Source organism: Engystomops pustulosus, chromosome 3 (assembly GCF_040894005.1).
Source record: "Engystomops pustulosus chromosome 3, aEngPut4.maternal, whole genome shotgun sequence".
Lineage (NCBI taxonomy): Eukaryota > Metazoa > Chordata > Amphibia > Anura > Leptodactylidae > Engystomops > Engystomops pustulosus.
The window spans coordinates 31,622,620-31,645,773 of NC_092413.1; the positions used below are offsets into that span (position 1 = coordinate 31,622,620).

At 42.1% G+C, this 23,154-nt stretch overlaps 1 protein-coding gene across 2 annotated transcripts in view; it reads left to right on the plus strand.

Moving 5' to 3' along the window:
* Positions 1-8,674: 8,674 nt before the first annotated feature.
* The window catches only part of LOC140121147 (uncharacterized), a 52,076-nt gene continuing 37,596 nt past the window's right edge, over positions 8,675-23,154 (plus strand). For both annotated transcript variants that reach the window (XM_072140413.1, XM_072140414.1), the window contains exons 1-6: positions 8,675-8,949; positions 9,715-9,906; positions 14,009-14,213; positions 19,781-19,947; positions 21,190-21,320; positions 21,786-21,952. In XM_072140413.1, the coding sequence (XP_071996514.1) occupies positions 9,745-9,906; positions 14,009-14,213; positions 19,781-19,947; positions 21,190-21,320; positions 21,786-21,952 (832 nt within the window). In that variant the 5' untranslated portion in view covers positions 8,675-8,949; positions 9,715-9,744. The remainder of the gene's footprint in view (positions 8,950-9,714; positions 9,907-14,008; positions 14,214-19,780; positions 19,948-21,189; positions 21,321-21,785; positions 21,953-23,154) is intronic.

Consider the following 23,154-nt stretch of genomic DNA (forward strand, 5'->3'; position numbering starts at 1 on the left):
GTTGGAATGTAGCAGTGTTCTGCAGATGGGGAGGGAATATTTTGAAGGGGGGTGGTGTTCAACAGCTGGATGTGGGGCTTATTAGGTTGGAGTGTGGCGATGTTCTGCAGCTGAGGGAGGACTTAGGAGTGTGGCGATACCTTGAGGCCATGTTCACACTATGGGGCAGATTTATCAAACTGTCTGAAAGTCAGAATATTTCTAGTTGCCAATGGCAACCAATCACAGCTTCCCTTTAAAATATTCATGAGCACTGGCAAATTGAAAGCTGAGCTGTGATTGGTTGCCATGGGCAACTAGAAATATTCTGACTTTCAGGCAGCTTGATAAATCTGCCCCTAAGTGTTGCATTTTTGATGCATTCCAAAGGCTTCAGCCTTGATCGTACGCTGTGATCACTTTGCGGTCTCATTGCATTTGCTAAAACGTAATGTAACCTCAGCGTGTGAGCACGGTTAAAGCCTTTGGAATGCGTCAAAAACTAAATGCATCATGTGAACACGGCCTGACTGTGCATTCCCACATTCAGTTTTTCAGATGCAGTTTTTGAAGCCAAAAGCAGGTGCTTGATGGGTGAGAACATATCACTAAGGCTACATTCACACTGCTGTTGCCCGCCGTACTGGACCGTAGCGGGCAACGGCAGCACACGGGGAGAGGAGGAGTAGGTGAGCGCTGCTCACCCCCGCCCCTCTCTATAGGAACATATGGCGCACGGCGCTGTACTACAGAGAAAGATAGGACCGTACCGCTCCCATTGGGTGCCGTATATACGTCCCCCATACGGCAGTGTGAATGTAGCCTAAGGGTGATGTCACACATGGCGCTTTGAACCTGTTTTTGGTCCGTTTTTAAGCAGTCTGTCAAAAAACGCATACGTTTTTTAAAAACGCATGCGTTTTGGACCAGTTTCAATTAAGATAATTGGTCAAACCTGTCAAAAACGGATGCATTTTTGAGGGACTGTTTAAAAACGGGCCAAAAACGCGTTCAAAATGCCACTTGTGCCATCACCCTAAGGCCGGCGACACAAGTGCTGTTTTGAACCTGTTTTTGGGCCTGTTAAAAAACGCAAACGTTTTTTTTAAAGGACTGCTTAAAAATGGCATGTGTGCCGCCAGCCTAATAAGTGGTATTCCTCCTGCGCTCCTGGTTTAGATATCAAAAACTACATCTGATAAAGTGATCAAGACCAAAACAGTCCCATAAACAGAAAAAATTAAATCAAGAATCTTGAAATCTGGTGACTGAACTGGTCAAAAACGCATGCGTTTTTTGACGGATTGTTAACCCCTTGAGATCTTCATAGTAATGGAGGTGAAATTTAGAATGCTCAAATTTTGTCGGTTATACGTTCATTTAGCCCTAAAATTTACACATTTCCAAAAGAGAAAACCCACCATACAATTTGTTCTGCTATTTCTCCCGAGTGCAGAGACCCCCCACATCTGGCCGTTTCTTGTTTTATGGGCGCACAGCGAGGTGCAGAAGGGAAGGAGCGACCTGCAGCTGCCAGGAGTTTAGTTTCCTCATTGGCCCCTTTTGTAGGCTACAAAGTTTAGCTTTTTCGTTATTTGGGCCATGTGATGGCATTTTTTTGCGTAATGAGATGCTTTTTCCATTGTTACCATTTTGGGGTTGGTATCGCCTATTGTTGAAAATTTAGGAACTTAGGAGTAGAAAAGCATCAATTCTGTACTGGATATTTTTTACTTTTTTTTTTTTTTTTTTTTACTATATATACTATACTATATATCTACAAAAAGGTTACCCCTCAACTGAGAGGAAAGAAAAGGATCGACTAACAGGATGCATATAAACAATAAATCTTTATTAGTGACATAATTTGCTCAAAGTTAAAATTACATAAAATTACAAGTGATGAGACACAACAAGGAAAGAAGACGAGCCCAACCCGGACAAAGCAAAATATGAGTAATGTCTGATGATATGGTAAGAGGCTAATGAAGTTTTTTGTCCACAGAGTGGTATGGTATTAACCTCTGTGATGCATATGAGCTGTGGTAAATAGTCTGCCCTATGCCCAAGTGTATTAACCTGTGGCTATTAGGGAAGAAGGTGTAATCTCTTACCAAAGGATGGAGTTGTGGAATTTTTTTCTGCTGTCCGGGAGGGTCCGCGTCCCCGACGTACGTTTCGGCTCCGCAAGAGCCTTCGTCTGGGGGTGGCGTCCTCCCATACTGGGGCCGGTATATAAAGAAAAAAATGGACCAATGAGCGTTCCAGGAGGAACCCATGTGACCGCGGGTCATGTGATGCAGGATCGTAAAATCGCGGCCCGCAAGGTCACGTGACCTAGTCACGTGACCTAGTATCGCGAGATCACGCGGAAGTCCAACGGGTGGTATATAGACAGAATGAATGGTATAGAACGCATGCGCAAAGTCGCCGTCAGGGCAGGTATGTCGCAACCCGAAATTGCATAAGGATTGTTTCTTAAAACTATAGATAAATCTGATATTTGCTATAATTGGACGCTCCTCAGAATATTAAAAGTACACCCTGTGCAAATAAAGGCATGTATGCCTAATAATTGTATGGATAAGAATGACTGTTAAAACATAGTTATAGAATGTGATTTTAGCCTACAATAATATGCAATTTGTGAATAGGGGGTATGTAGGTACCCATGTGTGCATTACGATAACTACATTATATGGAGCGACATATTCATATAATACACATAGTGAACTCATATATAATCCATGTGTAGACCGTATATAAAAAACATATTCTTTACAAAAACTGCATTATATAAATTAACTTACACAAGTGATACATATAAACCATGTATAAATCCCATCTAAATCATATAAGCCACATATGAATACATAATACATCAAATCAACATAAATATGCAAATTATTCAATATAAAGTGACCTGTGCATATCATAAATATAGTACACATACGTGTCCATACAGCATATCTATAATAAAGTGCATAGAAATTTAACCTATATACCTTAAGTATATGTACATACAGAATATGCCAAATGATTTGTCTATCAGCCTCGTGTACATAACCTCATACAGGTATATACAAGTACATGGTATATCAAGATGTATAATGTAACTAATAACAGTGAAAGACAAAAACATGTGAGAGATGACATAGTGAGGGATGGGGTGGAATGGGGAGTGAAAAGTGAGGGAGTGAGGGATCATACACAGCATTACATGTAAAACCAAAGCTGTAGTATACTATGCCACATGCCCGTGTAATCTGATTTACATTGGTCTGACAAGCTGCGCTATGAAAATACGCATTAGAGAGCATATGCGGGATATAAAAGCTACACTGAAAGACGATACAGACCTTGAAGGCAAACCGGTGGCACTCCACTTCAAGGAGAAGCACAACTCTGATCCGAGTCTTTTGAGAGTACGGGGGATCGATAAGGTTGATCTGGGCATCAGAGGGGGTCCGGTCCAGAAAATACTAGCCCAACGAGAAACTCGGTGGATTTGGACCCTCAATACTTTAAAACCAAGGGGCCTAAATGAGACCCTTAGCTTTGCTCCCTATCTCCAGTAGGCACAACTCCCCCATAATTTTCAATTTAATCATGGTAATCTTAACAACAAACTATTCGCTGTTGAATTCGTGTCACACATTCACACACTGGCGTCCTAAAACACCAGTTTTTAAACAATTTTAACTTTTCTGTCTTTCTTGACCTTTCTATTTTTCAGAATAAACTTCCATGGATCCGGATTTAGTGTATACTCCGTTATGGACAATGAGCTTCGAACTATAGACTTCTGTATAATAGAAGGGTTTGACCAACCAACTGAAGTCAATTTAAAGATAGGTTTAACCTTGGTTCATATACCAAATATACCAAGTCCATCAATATGTCTAATATGTTTCTCTTTTTCTTTTGAGCTCCCAGGTTTACCAAACTCGGCATTTCTTATATAATTTTATATGATTTATTAATCTTAAAGTCGTCTATGTATTTGCAATGATGCGCAATGCACTTTACAATTGCTCTGAGGCCTAAACATTTCAATGCATCCTATATGTGTGTTCCCTTCACGTTTAATCCCTCACTCCCTCACTTTTCACTCCCCATTCCACCCCATCCCTCACTATGTCATCTCTCACATGTTTTTGTCTTTCACTGTTATTAGTTACATTATACATCTTGATATACCATGTACTTGTATATACCTGTATGAGGTTATGTACACGAGGCTGATAGACAAATCATTTGGCATATTCTGTATGTACATATACTTAAGGTATATAGGTTAAATTTCTATGCACTTTATTATAGATATGCTGTATGGACACGTATGTGTACTATATTTATGATATGCACAGGTCACTTTATATTGAATAATTTGCATATTTATGTTGATTTGATGTATTATGTATTCATATGTGGCTTATATGATTTAGATGGGATTTATACATGGTTTATATGTATCACTTGTGTAAGTTAATTTATATAATGCAGTTTTTGTAAAGAATATGTTTTTTATATACGGTCTACACATGGATTATATATGAGTTCACTATGTGTATTATATGAATATGTCGCTCCATATAATGTAGTTATCGTAATGCACACATGGGTACCTACATACCCCCTATTCACAAATTGCATATTATTGTAGGCTAAAATCACATTCTATAACTATGTTTTAACAGTCATTCTTATCCATACAATTATTAGGCATACATGCCTTTATTTGCACAGGGTGTACTTTTAATATTCTGAGGAGCGTCCAATTATAGCAAATATCAGATTTATCTATAGTTTTAAGAAACAATCCTTATGCAATTTCGGGTTGCGACATACCTGCCCTGACGGCGACTTTGCGCATGCGTTCTATACCATTCATTCTGTCTATATACCACCCGTTGGACTTCCGCGTGATCTCGCGATACTAGATCACGTGACTAGGTCACGTGACCTTGCGGGCCGCGATTTTACGATCCTGCATCACATGACCCGCGGTCACATGGGTTCCTCCTGGAACGCTCATTGGTCCATTTTTTTCTTTATATACCGGCCCCAGTATGGGAGGACGCCACCCCCAGACGAAGGCTCTTGCGGAGCCGAAACGTACGTCGGGGACGCGGACCCTCCCGGACAGCAGAAAAAAATTCCACAACTCCATCCTTTGGTAAGAGATTACACCTTCTTCCCTAATAGCCACAGGTTAATACACTTGGGCATAGGGCAGACTATTTACCACAGCTCATATGCATCACAGAGGTTAATACCATACCACTCTGTGGACAAAAAACTTCATTAGCCTCTTACCATATCATCAGACATTACTCATATTTTGCTTTGTCCGGGTTGGGCTCGTCTTCTTTCCTTGTTGTGTCTCATCACTTGTAATTTTATGTAATTTTAACTTTGAGCAAATTATGTCACTAATAAAGATTTATTGTTTATATGCATCCTGTTAGTCGATCCTTTTCTTTCCTCTCAGTTGAGGGGTAACCTTTTTGTATATATTATTGTGGATCAATAGTAGACTACATGTGATAATTTTTTCTAGGGGGACCCGAACATTGAGCCATATACCAGGCTCCGGTTTACTTTTTTTGAGGTTATGATTTTAAACCTACTCATTACCCCATTACCTGTATCCATCTGCTTACTTATACTATATATCTGGGGTTTGTGTTATGATTTAGACTTTTTTTTGTGTTATTTGTCTCTTTATATGTTATGGGGCTTATGGGCATTTTTATAGATTTTTTTTTTTTTTACTACTTCCACCATGGGACATAAACAAGCAATTCGACTGCAGGAGTTACACTGAGGTGCCGGCTATTAGTTATAGCCGGCATGGCTCAGATCTTGAGCCGAACTGGCATCAGCCCAGCGTCCGCTGAGGGTGACGGCACAGATGGCGTTTTGAGCCCGTTTTCAAGCAGTCCGTCAAAAAACGCATCCGTTTTTGACAGGTTCAAACTGTGAGCACTAAATCACTGAGCTTAGCGTCTAATATATCGGACGCTAAGCGTCAAGAGGTTAAGGACATATCAGTGTAGTGTACTAATAGCAGGACACCAGTGCTGGGAGAGGATGTGTAGCATATGATCGGGGGCTTCCAAATTATTCCACGCCCACAGCCATCGTGTCTACCAGAGGGTAAGGGTGGTAACACACATGGCGTTTTTGGGCCGTTTTTAGTTTTTGACCAGTTTGAATTAAGATAATTGGTCAAACCTATCAAAAAGGCTTGCATTTTTTACAATCTGAAAACACTAAAACAGCCCAAAAAAGGCCTAAAAACGCCATGTGTGTCACCACCCTCACTCTATGGGTATACAGCAAAACAGAGCACACAAAAATGTGTCGGAATTGCTGTTTTTAAGGGCGAAGACAGTGCGTTTTGGTTGCGTTTTTATTGTGCTTTGAAACGCATTACAACAGCTGAGGAGAGGTGATTTGCCAATTCTGCACACGGCGGACTTGCCAGTGTCTGGCAAGTCCGTACTACTGACGATCCGCCGCTCCCAAAAGGGCGCCGCAATCTGCCGCCTGAGGCGGAGACTTCCCCTCTGCCTCATGTCAGATGTGCCCCTGCATACAAGTCTGGAATTAGGTATGTGCCCTTCTGCAGATTCAGGACCTTTGGAGAACTTTCGAAAGATCCTGAAATGACTCTTGTGTATTGAGAGCTCGAACAAATGTATGTGGATAAAAAAGGGGTGGTTTTGGTGGCCATGGGGACCCCAAGCTACATCCCAAACTGCCTAGATTATAATCCACTACTGGTGATAATGGTCAGATGGTACAGAGGAGGCCTCTGATGTTAGTGGCACTAATCAGGGACTGGAAACGGAGATGATGCAAAAATCGTACGGTTCTATTTTTTGTAGAATTTGCATCATCTGCTATTTGTCTCTCTCTAAAGTCAGTCTAGACAACAACCCATGATCAGCCAATACCGGTAGTACAGTTTGTATCTGCACCGGATGGTTTATATCATAATTTAATACATTTCATACAATGTAATATACCCACTAGACCATGATGCTGTTTTATACTATGCAGCCTAAACAGGAGGAATGAGTATAAATTGCTTAGAAAAGTTGGGTTACACTCTCAAGAAAGATGAGTCTCAGTAAGGTGGTCAACCATACTGGGTCCACTCCAGCAGGATTACCAGACACATGATTAATGGCCCAACTCTGAGACATTACACTTTGAACAACTCTCATGAGCAGAGCATCACCCCACAATCTCAGCTCCAACTTCAGAGCGTCACCCCCAAGACCCCATGTGCAAGACCCCATTACCTCCCAACACAGCCCCAAGTGCAGAGCATCACCTCCCGGAACAGCCCCAAGTGCAGAGCATCACCTCCCGGAACAGCCCCAAGTGCAGAGCATCACCCTCCCAGAACAGCCCCAACTGCAGAGCATCACCTCCCGGAACAGCCCCAAGTGCAGAGCATCACCTCCCGGAACAGCCCCAAGTGCAGAGCATCACCTCCCGGAACAGCCCCAAGTGCAGAGCATCACCCTCCCGGAACAGCCCCAAGTGCAGAGCATCACCCTCCCGGAACAGCCCCAAGTGCAGAGCATCACCTCCCAGAACAGCCCCAAGTGCAGAACATCCCCTCCCAGAACAGCCCCAAGTGCAGAGCATCACCCTCCCGGAACAGCCCCAAGTGCAGAGCATCACCACCCGGAACAGCCCCAAGTGCAGAGCATCACCCTCCCGGAACAGCCCCAAGTGCAGAGCATCACCTCCCGGAACAGCCCCAAGTGCAGAGCATCACCTCCCAGAACAGCCCCAACTGCAGAGCATCACCTCCCAGAACAGCCCCAACTGCAGAGCATTACCTACCAGAACAGCCTCAACTGCAGAGCATCGCCTCCAAGACCGGCCCCAACTGCAGAGCATCACCTCCCAGAACAGCCCCAACTGCAGAGCATCACCTCCCAGAACAGCCCCAACTGCAGAGCATCACCTCCCAGAACAGCCCCAACTGCAGAGCATCCCCTCCCAGAACAGCCCCAAGTGCAGAGCATCACCTCTCAGAAAAGCCCCAAGTGAAGAGCATAACCTCCCAGAACAGCCCCAAGTGCAGAGCATCACCTCCCAGAGCAAAGCATCCCCTCCCAGAACAGCCCCAAGTGCAGAGCATCACCTCCCAGAACAGCCCCAAGTGCAGAGCATCACCTCCCAGAACAGCCCCAACTGCAGAACATCACCTCCCAGACCGGCCCCCTACTGCAGAGCATCACCTCCTAGAACAGCCCCAACTGCAGAGCATCACCTCCCAGAACAGCCCCAACTGCAGAGCATCGCCTCCCAGAACAGCCCCAACTGCAGAGCATTACCTACCAGAACAGCCCCAACTGCAGAGCATCACCTCCCAGAACAGCTCCAACTGCAGAGCATCTCCTCCAAGACCGGCCCCAACTGCAGAGCATCACCTCCCATAACAGCCCCAACTGCAGAGCATCACCTCCCAGAACAGCCTCAACTGCAGAGCATCACCTCCCAGAACAGCCCCAACTGCAGAGCATCTCCTCCTAGAACGGCCCCAACTACAGAGCATCACCCCCAAATAGAGTCTCCCCCAGTCTAGAAGAACCCCCCCCCCCTCTCCTCCGCTGGTCATGTGACCGGTATAAAACGCTATTGAACATTGAGATGCACAGAAGTCGTAGAGCAACAAGAGCTCAAGTATCACATGGCAGTGTTCACTTTGGTAACCGCGTCCTTAACTACGGCGTCTGTTTACCTAGCCAAGAAATATATGTCTGTAGTTCGGTGTGCTGCATTAGATGGCGGCGGCCATTAAACCGAAGACCAAACTCTATGTGATCCTATGTGAATAGCCACAGCAATATGGCGGCGGTAGAGGAGACATAAGTCCTGTAGGAGAAATCCTGCAGTGCCTGTGAATCTGAGAGCCAGAAGACAAGTGATAAACATATTGTAAGTTATTTCTTATCTACAGAACTCCATAAGAAGAGCTGTATAACTGCATTGTACATTATGTGTGTGCTAAGCATTGGCTTAATAGTAATGAGCCTTTTTTTTTGTTTTAACTGTGTCCTAAAATCTGATTTATTGAAGTATTCAGTGAACACATTGGTATATAGCATTCATATAACAGCACAGGCTTGGGTTGTTTTTTGTGTTCTGTTTGTTCTCCTTGGAAGCCTCTTGGAATTTGTTAGTATTATGATATTTGAACAGATTTGTAGAAGTTTGGGAAGATTATTTAACTTTTAAGGGAATCATTCACATTGGAGACCCTCTAGATATTTATTATGTACACGGTAAGTTTTGTCATTTATGCCGAGTTTATAAAAAATTGCACAGTAATGGATTTATTTGCCGAATCTTAGAACAGTTTCAGACTTCCATGATCAGACTATGAAGCAAAGACATGGCCTTTTAGGCAAGTTTTCCCCCTGCCTGAAAATCTGTGTTCAATTTCATATCTACACATTGGGATTTTTGATAGAGCCCTATATTTTTGGCAGAATTTGCACAGACATAATGCTTCTCTTTTTTTTTCTATATCAAACACGATTTGTCAAAAAAAAAAAAAAAACAAATAACACAAGCCACAAAAAAAACATATTCCTAAAAAAAACCCACACTATTAAAAGTTTTTAACAAAGGTGAAATTTTCTTTGGACCTGAAGTTCCATGTGCAATGACTTTTTAACTCTCACAAATTTTTATTTGCAGGCCTAGAGCACCACATAAGAAGAAGGAAAAATGAACAACTGTGACCTGGAGAAACTTTCTGTACCTGGGGTCAAACTACAACCACCTTTTAAATCTGACATAACCAATTACCAGACGAGAGTGGCCAGTCAGGTAACACAGATAAGCGTGGACGCTTGGACTAGTGACACAGGAGCCTCCTGGACTGTGCTGGTGAGTCTGCTGTATTATATTTTATCTTTTTATTCCTTACCCTTCTGTGACCCCAGCCCTGTGCCCGTGCGACCACAACAGTGCGACCCCAGCCCTGTGTCCGGGCGATGCCAGTCCTGAACCGATACACCCTCAGTGCATGAAATATCCAGTACTTCTACCAGTGTGTATTTATAGAAAATGATATGATGATCACCCTCAAAAACAACATGAAAATCCACCCAAATTTTCTGTTTGCAATGCAAGCGGATTTCAGTCCAAATTTCAGAAGAAATTGGATTTATTAAATGTACTGTAAATGTGCACTGAAAAGAACATGCAGACTGCTTGCACATGTATATATGAAGTGGTTTTTTGTCACGGCTGCACTGTGTCCGACAAGACAAAAAAATGTGCACCTAAAGGAGTGTGTTAGTGCATAGTCGGCGTTTGCGCCACATTTATTACAGAGGTGAGCCACAATTGTGCACAAATCTGTTCCACAATTTTGCATCACAATTTTAATGATGACCGTGCACTAGTTTTGATTAATCTGGTGCACGCTGCACACTCCACTCTGCACTAGTTTTGACAAATGTGGCCATTGTTTGGTTTCTAGACGTTACTGCTGTCCACAGGATAGGAAATAACATGCTGATGGGGGTAGGGTCCCGCACAGATCATGAGAACTTGAGTCTGTTGAACCCAGATGAATTGAGCACCAGGTTGAGTGGGCAACATTTATTAAAACTAGTGCAATCTGTACTATGTGCAGTTTGCCTGTGGAGTGTGCGGGGTGCACCAGTTTCATCAAAACTGGCGCACAGTGAAGGAATTAGCTGTGTACTGTGCCCATCAATCTCCATAAGCACCATTGAAATAAATAGAGAGGAATGCACATGTGTGAACAACTTCCCTATTATTTAAGGGTTACAATGGACCCCAGTTCATATTATCCTTAGCGACCCCATGACTGAGACTGAAACTTGCAGTAACAGGACAAAACCTATTATCTGGTCACTGAAAGTTTTCTCCCGTCCACAGGATGAGGAATAACTTGCTGATCTATGGACCCCCACAGATCATGAGAATGTTCATTATGTTCAGATCATAGGGGGTCATTGTACACCAAATGAATGGAACGGCAGGTTGAGTATACATGCTGCCGCTCCATTCAGTAACTGTGGCACTGAGGGAAGTAGCCAAAATCTGTGCTATTCTATCTTCATCAGCACAATTTAGATGAATTATGAAGAAGCGACCTGGTTCTCAATTTATATAGGGGCACAACGGACCCCTGTGCTAGTGATATGTGGAGTCCACTTCTGAGACCCTTAATTATCAGCAAGTAGGGCTAAAATAAAACTTGTAGTGAACCACATACTATAAGCAAAATTAAACTGAACATACTCACCTATAGTGATCTTCATCTTGATCCAGACGCTTGTCTTCTTTAAGCTTTTCACGTGGGGATTGCCTGAAAAAAAAGCAGCCATGATGGCCGGCACTACGGGCTGCTAATTAATCACGTCTCTCGCCACCTCCCTCTCCCATGCTGCAGAGGGAGTTGACCTCACGCAAGAGCGGTGAATAATTGGCAGCCCGGAGTGTTGGACATCGCGTCCCCGTGTTTGGGCTGTTTTTTAACCCTAGAATGCATACCTGGGGCCTCGCAGGCCCGCTCTGTTAATTGTTTTCTTTTTACTGCAAGATTACTTTAGTTAGAATTCTGAAACTCTAGGTATTACTCCGTTATATAGTTGTTAGTCATTTCCAGTTCATATATTTTTATGTTACAGGCATTTCGGTATAATAACTCTTTTTTGTGAATATCCCATATTCACATACCTGGGGACTTTTAGGCCTGTACTAGGTTTACATGTGATCCTAAGTCTTTTTGTCTTTACTGTTGCTGAGGAAAACTTTGACTTAGTCTTTATGACTCTGCTGTTGCTGTGCAGAGGTTGGAAACAGATAAATTAGCCCCTATTAGCTACATCTGGAATCTTTTTGTATCAAGAACTGTACTAAGCATTACCATTCTAGTGAAAATGTGACAGTGGATGAGCAACTTCTTGCAATTAGGGGACGTTGCAAATTCGTTTAGTATATGTCCAGCAAACCTTCTAAATATGGTATTAAAATTTTCTGGATGTGTGTTGTTGCAAGCTATTACGGAAGAATGGTCTGATTTACTGTGGCAAAGATGTTGATGCTCCAGTCCAGAAGGACCTATGTTATTATGTAGTAAAAACACTTGCAATCCAATTTCCATTCTGGAAAAAATATAACAATGGACAACTACTTTACTAATCTAGAACTGGCCAATATTTTGCTTCAGAAACAAATTACAATTCTTGATACAATGAAGCAGAACCGCAGAGAAATTCCTCCAATCATGAAGCGCAATCAACATCGACAACTTTATGATAGTGTATTTGGCTTCTGCAATCAAGTGACAATGGTGTCTTATAAAGCTAAGAAAAAAAAATTGATGATATTACTGAGTACAATGCACCATGATGGAAGTATAGACACCAATAACAGGAAACGGAAACCCGAAATAATCTTGCATTATAATAAAAACAAAGGAGGAGTTGACACGATGGACGAAATGATTGGAGAGTATACGTGCAAGAGGCAGACAACATGTTAGCCTATAGTTCTTTTTTATATTATGCTAGATGTGTCATCCCTCAATACCTATATTGTTTATAGTGAGACTCTTCCAGAATTCCATGCCAACAGAAAGGACAAGAGAGGTCTATACTTGACGGAACTTTGCTATGCCTACCATGATGGAGAGAAGCAGCACAAAATGCTTGCCAAGGCAAACAACCGAAGCTATGATCAGATGTGTTACACGTTTTCAGGAACATCCAGAGGCAAGAGATAAAAAAAGAAAGCGATGTTACATTTGTCCAGCAAAGAAGAACAGGAAATCGGAGCGTGTCTGTACTACTCGTGGACAAAATTTCTGCAAGGATCATTCTTCCGAACAGATAACGTGTGAAAGATGTTGCGGTCATTAGTATGTTGCAGCATGTTTACTGCAACTTTTATATAAAAAAAACTTTTAGACAAAAAAACGTTATTATAAAGAGTTATATCGAATGAGTATATTGGGCGTTTTAAGCCCGTTTAGGTACTTTATTGTTGTTTTTTGCACAAAATGTTTTGAATTATTCACATCTTAGGATGCACTCTCACTAGCGCTGGTGTCTGCCAGGAGGTGATCCGTAATGGATATGATCTCTTGGTAACTCCAGTTAAGGCTGCCGGATTGCCCGGATTCTACCAGCCTTAGCTGGGGACACCAGGAGGTCAGATCCATTACAGATCCCCTCCTGGCAGACACCAGCGCTAGTAGGAATGCATCCTTACTTTGCATTTTTCAAATAAATTTGAAAAGTATTTTTATTTGAGTTATTCCATGTTATTTGCATACGGGCCTAAAAGGCCCCAGGTATGTAATAGTGTAGATTTCTGTGGTCATGCATTCTAGGGTTTTAAAAGTCTTTTTTACAGACTATCCCAACGCGTCAAGCTTACAGAAGACAAGCGCCAGGTACTAGTGCAAATGTCAGTGAATGGAGCATCAGTGCCGACAACTCCACAACATGAGCTGGCTATCCCCTGTCTTGTGGATTGGGGAAAATTTGTAGTGACTGGACAACCTCTTAAATCAATATATCTATTTTTTTCCACTGTAAAAAATAGAAAAGCTGCAGAGTAAAAATATGCACTGCACATCAATTTTCTTCCATAAAATATTTGGCTGTGAATAAGAGATTTGGAAAAACGTCTTTATGATAATGATGCTGTATTATGCAATGGATGGCGTAGCTGGCCCAAGGGGGTGGATGCTTGAATTTATCCTGTGTGCCAAGATGGATAAATGAATGGGTATATATATACATTCTGATACTAATATACAACCCCTGGCAATTGGATAGTGTGAATGGACACCCAACTTTTCAATAAGTGACCCTACACACAAATGATATGGGATGGAAGGCAAAGACTAGAAAATCCATCAAAAAGTCTACGCAGTAAATTCAGCGTGGACAAGCGCTATTGTATTGTTATTTGTGAATAATTTCCTATGTCTGCTCAATTTCAGGGAGCTGGTGGCTCGAGGACAGTGACGTTGAAGGATGGCCTGAATTCTGTGGTGGTAGAAGTGACTGCCGAGGATGGAACTGCCAAAAAATATGTCCTAGAAATCACTAAATTATCTGCAAGCCAGGCCTCACTGGAGGGAATGAGTCTGTCTGAGGATCTGAATTTGGCCCCGTCATTTTCTCCAGATGTCTTCGAATATTCATGTACTTCTGTTCTATCTCCTAGAGCTGTCACTGTGAATTATTATAGTCTGGTACATAGGGTCTGGCAATGCTGCATGCCACTTGTTATTCCAGACACATTTATTTTATTAGTTATTTATGTTTTTTCCATCACATCTCATGAGATCCCTCGCGGGAAAACAGTTTAATTCTTATTGTCATCAAATTCTTAGCTCATTCTTCTCAAGTAGCGTAAAAACGGATTGACAGGATTTTACCTGACATCTCTTTTTAGTGAGAATGAGTCGCCTCGAATCTCATTCCAGTTTTTTTTGGGGAAAATTTAAACTTTCTTATCCCTCCAAAATGAGTCAGTCTTAGACTACTTAGACTGTTCTCGGGCGGCTAACAATGGATCTTTGGTCTGTTTTTGCGGTCCGTGCGTCATTAGCTTTTTATCTGTACGTATGCAAAAAACTGTTTGTGTGTCATTCGTATGTCGTCCGTTTTTGTGGATCCACAAACAAAAAACGGAGGCTGGCAAATAATGTCACTAGCTTGTCCCCAACTCTTCATGGCTCACATTACTTTGTTAAATAGTAATTGATTTGCAATTACAGGCCACACAGGTGTCATCCAGTAGTTTTCATGTTTTCAGAAGGCGTGAGCCACAAACAGGGGCTTCAAACTGTTCTTCAAACTGAGCAGTGAGAGACAGGTTTGTGTGCATGGGGCTATTGAAATTAATGGGGCACATTTACTTACCTGGTCCTGCGGAGTTCACAAAAGTGCATTGTCCGACGACAGGGGCGGACTGGCCATAGGACCCACCGGGAGAAATCCCGGTGGGCCGATTGGTTTTGGGCCGGTCCGGGGCCGGTCTGGGACTGGTGGGGCCGGTGGGGCAGGTGGAAAAAAAAACAACACATGAACTCACCTTTCCGATGCCCCGACGCTGCTCCCCTGCTTGATTCAGTCCGGCCGCGTTGACAGCTCCGTACGGGGGGGCGTCGCGCGGATAATGACGTCAGCCGCTTGCCGACGTCATGGTCTGTGCGACGCCGGCCCGTACGGAGCTGTCACCGCGGCCGGACTGAATCAAGCAGGGGAGCAGCGTCGGGGCATCGGAAAGGTGAGTTAATGTGTTTTTATTTTTATGTATTGTGCTGGCGCTGTGTACCGGGGGCAGGAGGGAGCTGTACACTGGGGCTATGGGCTGTGTACCGGGGGCTATGGGCTGTGTACCGGGGGCTATGGGCTGTGTACCGGGGGCTATGGGCTGTGTACCGGGGGCTATGGGCTGTGTACCGGGGGCTATGGGCTGTGTACCGGGGGCTATGGGCTGTGTACCGGGGCTATGGGCTGTGTACCGGGGGCTATGGGCTGTGTACCGGGGCTATGGGCTGTGTACCGGGGCTATGGGCTGTGTACCGGGGCTATGGGCTGTACACTGGGGCTATGGGCTGGCAGGCTGTATACTGGGGCAGGGGCTGTACACTGTGGCAGGGGCAGTCTGGCTGTTTACTGGGCGGACTGAATATACTAGGAGGACTGGGGGGGCTGGCTATATAATATATATATTACAGTGGGTTGGATGTATACTGGGGTGGCACGCTGACTGTATACCGGGGGGTTGGCTGGCTATATACTGGGGGAGGGGCGGGGGTGCTGGCTACTAGTAATAGTAGCTATATTCCTGTACATAGGGGGCAGTATTATAGTAGTTATATTCCTGTACATAGGGGGCAGTATTATAGTAGTTATATTCTTGTACATAGGGGGCAGTATTATAGTAGTTATATTCTTGTACATAGGGGGCAGTATTATAGTAGTTATATTCTTGTACATAGGGGGCAGTATTATAGTAGTTATATTCTTGTACATAGGGGGCAGTATTATAGTAGTTATATTCTTGTACATAGGGGGCAGTATTATAGTAGTTATATTCTTGTACATAGGGGGCAGTATTATAGTAGTTATATCCCTGTACATAGGGGGCAGTATTATAGTAGTTATATTCCTGTACATAGGGGGCAGTATTATAGTAGTTATATCCCTGTACATAGGGGGCAGTATTATAGTAGTTATATCCCTGTACATAGGGGGCAGTAGTATAGTAGTTATATTCTTGTACATAGGGTGCAGTAGTATAGTAGTTATATTCTTGTACATAGGGTGCAGTATTATAGTAGTTATATTCCTGTACATAGGGGGCAGTATTATAGTAGTTGTATTCTTGTACATAGGGGGCAGTATTATAGTAGTTATATTCCTGTACATAGTGGGCAGTATTATAGTAGTTATATTCTTGTACATAGGGGGCAGTATTATAGTAGTTATATCCCTGTACATAGGGGGCAGTATTATAGTAGTTATATCCCTGTACATAGGGGGCAGTATTATAGTAGTTATATTCTTGTACATAGGGACAGTATTATAGTAGTTGTATTCCTGTACATAGGGGGCAGTATTATAGTAGTTATATTCTTGTACATAGGAGGCAGTATTATAGTAGTTATATTCTTGTACATAGGGGGCGGTATTATAGTAGTTATATTCCTGTACATAGGGGGCAGTATTATAGTAGTTATATTCCTGTACATAGGGGGCAGTAGTATAGTAGTTATATTCTTGTACATAGGGTGCAGTATTATAGTAGTTATATTCCTGTACATAGGGGGCAGTATTATAGTAGTTATATTCCTGTACATAGGGGGCAGTATTATAGTAGTTATATTCTTGTACATAGGGGGCAGTATTATAGTAGTTATATTCTTGTACATAGGGGGCAGTATTATAGTAGTTATATCCCTGTACATAGGGGGCAGTATTATAGTAGTTATATTCCTGTACATAGGGGGCAGTATTATAGTAGTTATATCCCTGTACATAGGGGGCAGTATTATAGTAGTTATATCCCTGTACATAGGGGGCAGTATTATAGTAGTTATATTCTTGTACATAGGGACAGTATTATAGTAGTTGTATTCCTGTACATAGGGGGCAGTATTATAGTAGTTATATTCTTGTACATAGGAGGCGGTATTATAGTAGTTATATTCTTGTACATAGGGGGCGGTATTATAGTAGTTATATTCCTGTACATAGGGGGCAGTATTATAGTAGTTATATTCCTGTACATAGGGGGCAGTAGTATAGTAGTTATATTCCTGTACATAGGGGGCAGTAGTATAGTAGTTATATTCTTGTACATAGGGGGCAGTATTATAGTGGTTATATTCCTGTACATAGGGGGCAGTATTATAGTAGTTGTATTCTTGTACATAGGGGGCAGTATTATAGTAGTTATATTCCTGTACATAGTGGGCAGTATTATAGTAGTTATATTCTTGTACATAGGGGGCAGTATTATAGTAGTTATATTCTTGTACATAGGGGGCAGTATTATAGTAGTTATATTCTTGTACATAGGGGGCAGTATTATAGGAGTTATGTTCTTGTACATAGGGGGCAGTATTATAGGAGTTATGTTCTTGTACATAGGGGGCAGTAATACAATATATTTTTACTTAGGGGCAGTAGTATTATAGTAGTTACATTCTTGTTTATTGGAGAAGGTATTGTAGTATGTTTTTAGTGTACATATATGGCAGTATTAAGTTGTGTGCTCTTAAAATAGAAGTATTATTCCTGTACAAGGAGGCAGTATGAGTCTCTTTCTCTGCGGTGTACATGTTGATTTAGACCTTCTATTAACAGTTTGTATGGAGTTTAGTAACTCCACCCACATCACAAGGCCACACCTACTTGTTTGACTCCGCCCACAGAATGGGGCCACTTTTACAGTTTTTTCCAGGGCCACTTTAAATTCCCAGTCCGCCCCTGTCCGACGATCATGACGATCATTGTCCGCGATTCACTAAGATTGTGCGCCCAATATCCTGCATTTGTCGTCTCCCCGCTCAGGCCCGACAGAGTTCACCTTCTTCCTCCTGGTGCATGTAAGTTCATTGGCTTGCAACACAATTTGAAAGTTAAATCTCGCGCTCAGTCCAAATCAGTCGGATCGTCTGACGGCTGATTCCTGACGCATGAAAGCTAACGCAGCCGCGCCACATTCCTATCGCGTGTAACACAATCCCCAGTTAAATACCTGTCCCAGCAGCGAAAATCCCTAAAACGTCGGAAAAACCGACAAAAGTGCATCCCCGGACCCTTAGTAAATAAGCCCCAATGTGTCAGTAGGTCATTATCAATTATTTTCCAAAAGTTAATCCCTTTTATTTCATATATTTTCTTTAGGCTCCAGGGCCTATTTTTTTTAAAAAAGTCACGTCTTTATATAACCATTAACACCCTGTACAACACTTTGGTAGCAGTTTAGTAATAGTATATTTGATGGTAAGTTCTTATTAAAGGGATATTCCAGCTTTAACTACTATGTATTGTATAGGAAATGTTAATGTTAGAGAAGGGCTTCCATGTATCATGCATGAAAGAAAGACACTAGGGACACTTACTCAAAGATTTGGGCACCGTGACAGTGGTAATCTTCTTATCTATGACCTCCTCTATAGTCACCCCTGGCAGGAGCACTTCCCCTCTCCCACTGTGAGTTTGCAACAGGCTGAGGGACGGGGAAGTGATGATGTTAGCAGGAGGCAGAGGAGACAGTGTAACAGTCTGTGACGCTTCAGCTCAAACAGGCTCTGGTAACGCCCCCAGAGCCCTTCTGGCTCATTAGCATGATTTCATAAGTTGATTTTAGAAGGATGGAGGCCATGGAAAACAAATATAAGAAGATTACCACAATCACAGTGCCTTGATCTATGAGTAAGTGTCCCTGGTTTATCATGTTTTATTAAGCCCATATAAACTTAACCTGAAAGTGCTTAGAAACATATCACTTATCTCTTATTCTGAGTATAAGGGGTGGAAGTTGTTAGTTTTGAAAGATCCCTTTAATTACAAATCTGCTGCATCTTCATGGTAAAACAAATATAAATAAACTATATGGAGCCTGATCCTGCGGTCACACTCTCTTCACTACTTATTGGGGTATCCCATCATGGCCTACATGGCTAGGCCGGGGTTACTGAGCCTTTACTCCCATCTACCAGGTCAAGAGCTACTATATGGCTTCTCCGAAATATCTGTAACATAAGTAATGGGAACCACATCGCAGATCTGTATCCATAACTCCTATACAGTATCTAACTTTATGGAACTTACAGATAGGATATTTGTCTGTTTTGTTTTTATGCTCCCAACCAACTCAGATTGGATTGCAGACAGGACAATTCTCATCACACATTTTATAGGAGAGATGAAAGTGAGCATGACCACAGGATCTGACTGATTTATCTGAAGTTTTTTAACAAGGAGATGATAGTTCTTTTTGAAGATTAGATATCTGGTATTTGGTAACCTATCTGGACCAAGGGGACATGGAACAAAAATGGTGCTTTGATATACCAAACCATTAGAGAATGTTCTCAGCAGTAGACCAAAAAATAGGACAGGGCAGATATGGAGGCAGCTGTGACTCATTGCAAGACATTTGATGTTTATTACATGTATAATATATCACGACTTGTCATTCGTTGTTTTACGATGTTCAAAGTTTTTCTGTTTTGTGTTCCAACTAGGTACCGCGCCATATTTCCAAACCAGCATCAGCATTAAACCCGTAATCCAAGACAGTCAGATGAAGGTGACAGTGAATGGGAATGACGGCAGTAAAGCTGTTCCTATCGCGGTGGGAGACACAGTTATAGAAGTTCTTGTGCTTTCTGCTGATGGAACCAACTCACAGGTGAAGTAAAATGTGTCATGTCCTTGGGTTAAAGGGAATCTGTCAGGCACATCTAGTCCCCGAAACCAAAGGTCCTACCTCATTTACTGTAGTGGGTTGCTTTGCCGGATGATATCGAAATAAGTCAATGGCTCCTGTGAATGAACCCCACCCAATTTGCATTGTAACACTGTAAATTGAGTCAGGGGGGTGTTTCTTAGCTGAGATGAGTCAGGATGCGACACCCCCTTCCGTGTGTGTCCTCTGGTAAACACCCCCTGCACACCTTCTGTACATATCATTCATATCCCTTTCTGTGCTGAAGTTTAGCAGGAGGTAAGTGCAGGGGACATGTATACAAGAGGACAAAGGAGGTGTCACAGGACCACAGACCCATTTCAGTGTGATCATGCAGAGCAACTCACTACAGAAAATAAGGCAGGACCTTCGGTTTGGGGCTTAATGTGCCTGACATGTTACACTCCTATGAGATTAAATAAAATGCAGATTAAATTTTTGTTCAACCCTTATAAAGGGGTTTTACCCAAAACAGGGTTTGAAAATCACATCCTTATGTTCTAGCATGTATAGACAATTCAGAAAAATAAATGTTATTTGCCTGTTTCTATGATCCAAGCACACAATGTTTATTTTCTGCAGTTTTGTTTACATGCTGAGCCTACACTTCCTATGAAGATTGTGCTTGTTTTTCAACCTTTTCTTACCTCTTTCTTCCCACATCAAATTCCAGTTTACTGGTGGTAGAATGTCCTTATTAGACTGCTTCTGCAGTCTTGGGGATGGGATGACCATTTTAACATGTTTCGGCATCTTTAAGAATGAAATATGAACTTTGTAAAAGTGCCGGAGGCACTCAGGCTCACGGTGCCTGAGTGCCTCTCCGCTTCCCCGGCATTTAATATATGCATGCCCTCTTCCCACTGCAAGCCTCTTCCTGCTCCTGGCTGGGGAACTAGGAAAGAGAACATGCTCCACTCTCTCAACGGCCCGACTCTGTTGTCAGTGGCCGATCGTATGTCCCCGCCTTCAGCACTTATACAATGTTGATATTTCATTAATAAAGATGCCCAGAAACATGTTTAAAATGTGCTCCCAGGCACTAAACTGGTGGTAGATGTCCTTTAAGAACACACTACTACTGCTTCCTCTTTGCACATTGATGACATAAAATCTGGGCAGCAGATAATGTCAGCTTCATTCTTTCTCCCTGCCCTGATACATGAATGTTCTCTAAATGTAAAGGTTTATACAATCACCGTCACCCGGGGGCAGCTTCCATTTTCTGTGAAGTTTTCAGATACCCAGGATCAGATGAAATACGAGTGCCCAATTTCCTTAGCGGCGTTATACAGACCGGTCTCCATTCAAGGAAGGTAAAACCACTGAATTGTGTCCTATAGTATTACTTACACATTTACTTATCCTGTCTAGGGATATATACAGGCAGTCCCCAGGTAACGTACAAGATAGATTCTGTAGGTTTGTTCTTAAGTTGAGTTTGTATGTAAGTCAGAACTGTATGTTTTATAATTGTACCACAGCCAGAATTTTTTTGGTCTCTGTGGTCTCTGTGGATTTAAAAAATGTTGGGTTGTCATAAGAACCAGGATTAACAATAAAGCTTCACTACAGACACCTCTGATAACTGTTATAGCTGTTTATTGTAGCCTAGGACTAAAGTTCAGTAAATTACTAACATCCAGAGGTCCGTTTGTAACTAGGGGTCGTCTGTAAGTCGGGTGTTCTTAAGTAGGGGACTGCCTGTATTCCGTTAAGTCTCGGTAAGCTAAATGTTTCATATAATCATACATTTTTATCTATATTTGCATTTTATTCAGTGTCCCCAAACATACAATATCAGCCCAATACCTGGATCTATTAACAAGACGATCGAAAACAGATCCATTGGATGAGACTATTCTTCGTGAAAACTGGAGGGTTCCCGAGTATGAATTGGATATGAATATGTCAGCGGCAAAAGTCTTCTGCTGTTTTTCTTACCGAGGTAAAGTTGCTGCACTCTGCAAAAAACCAAAAACTTTACTGAGAATTGTGATTTTAAAGGAAACCTACCACTTGAAGTGGCAGGTTTCTGATGGAAATACCGAGCACCAGCTCAGGGTGAGCTGGTGCCGGAGCTTATTTTTGTTAGTGTTTTAAACCGCGGTATCGCGGTTTAAAACACTTTTTAAACTTTATAGCCGGCGCAGGGAGGTACGCGCTCGGTGCTTACCATGCGCGCGGCTCTCCTTCACTTCCTATGTAGCCGCGCATGGTCGCGCGCATGGTAAGCGCCGAGCGTGTACCTGCCTGCGCCGGCTATAAAGTTTAAAAAGTGTTTTAAACCGCGATACCGCGGTTTTAAAACACTAACAAAAATAAGCTCCGGCACCAACTCACCCTGAGCTGGTGCCCGGTATTTCCATCTGAAACCTGCCACTTCAAGTGGTAGGTTTCCTTTAAGTGTGAAGTTTTACATTTAAATTGGGAAGCTGGAACAAAATTCTGGTGCCAAAAGAATGCGGTGCAACTGGTGCATATTTTTGATGGGCTTTTATTTTACAGTTTTATCTTACCTCTGTTTGTTCTGGCTTGTTTTTGCCTGACTTTTTTCCATCTGCTTCATTGGCCATTTATCAATCTCACTTTTTCCTTGTGTTAAATGTTTTTTTTTTCATATCTTTTTTTGAGACATTTGTTACAAATGGCTCAAAAATGTCGCAGAAATGTCTCACATCATTTCTTTCCATTTGCTAAGTATATTCCTTTAACCCCTTAGTGACGCGGGCTGAAAAGGCTCTAGTGACCGGTTTAAGGGCCATAACTTTTTTTTATTTGCATGCTACCTTAAAAAAATTTCGGGACACATAGAGCTAGTTAAAAAGGTAATTAAATTTTAAACATTTTTTCCCATTTTTATTTTTATTTGGAGTTAAAAGTGGAAAAAAGGCTTTTTTGTAATTTTATAGTATTTTTTAAAAAATTTTTAAATTAACTCAAAATTAACATTATTAATGAATTCCATGTTTTGTTTTGGTCATTTTGATATATACAGGCAGTCCCCGAGTTACATATAAGATAGGTTCTGTAGGTTTGTTCTTAAGTTGAGTTTGTATGTAAGTCGGAACCGTATTATTTATCATTGTAAGCCCAGTCAAAATTTTTTTGGTCTATGTGACAATTGGATTTTAAAAATGTAAGATTGTC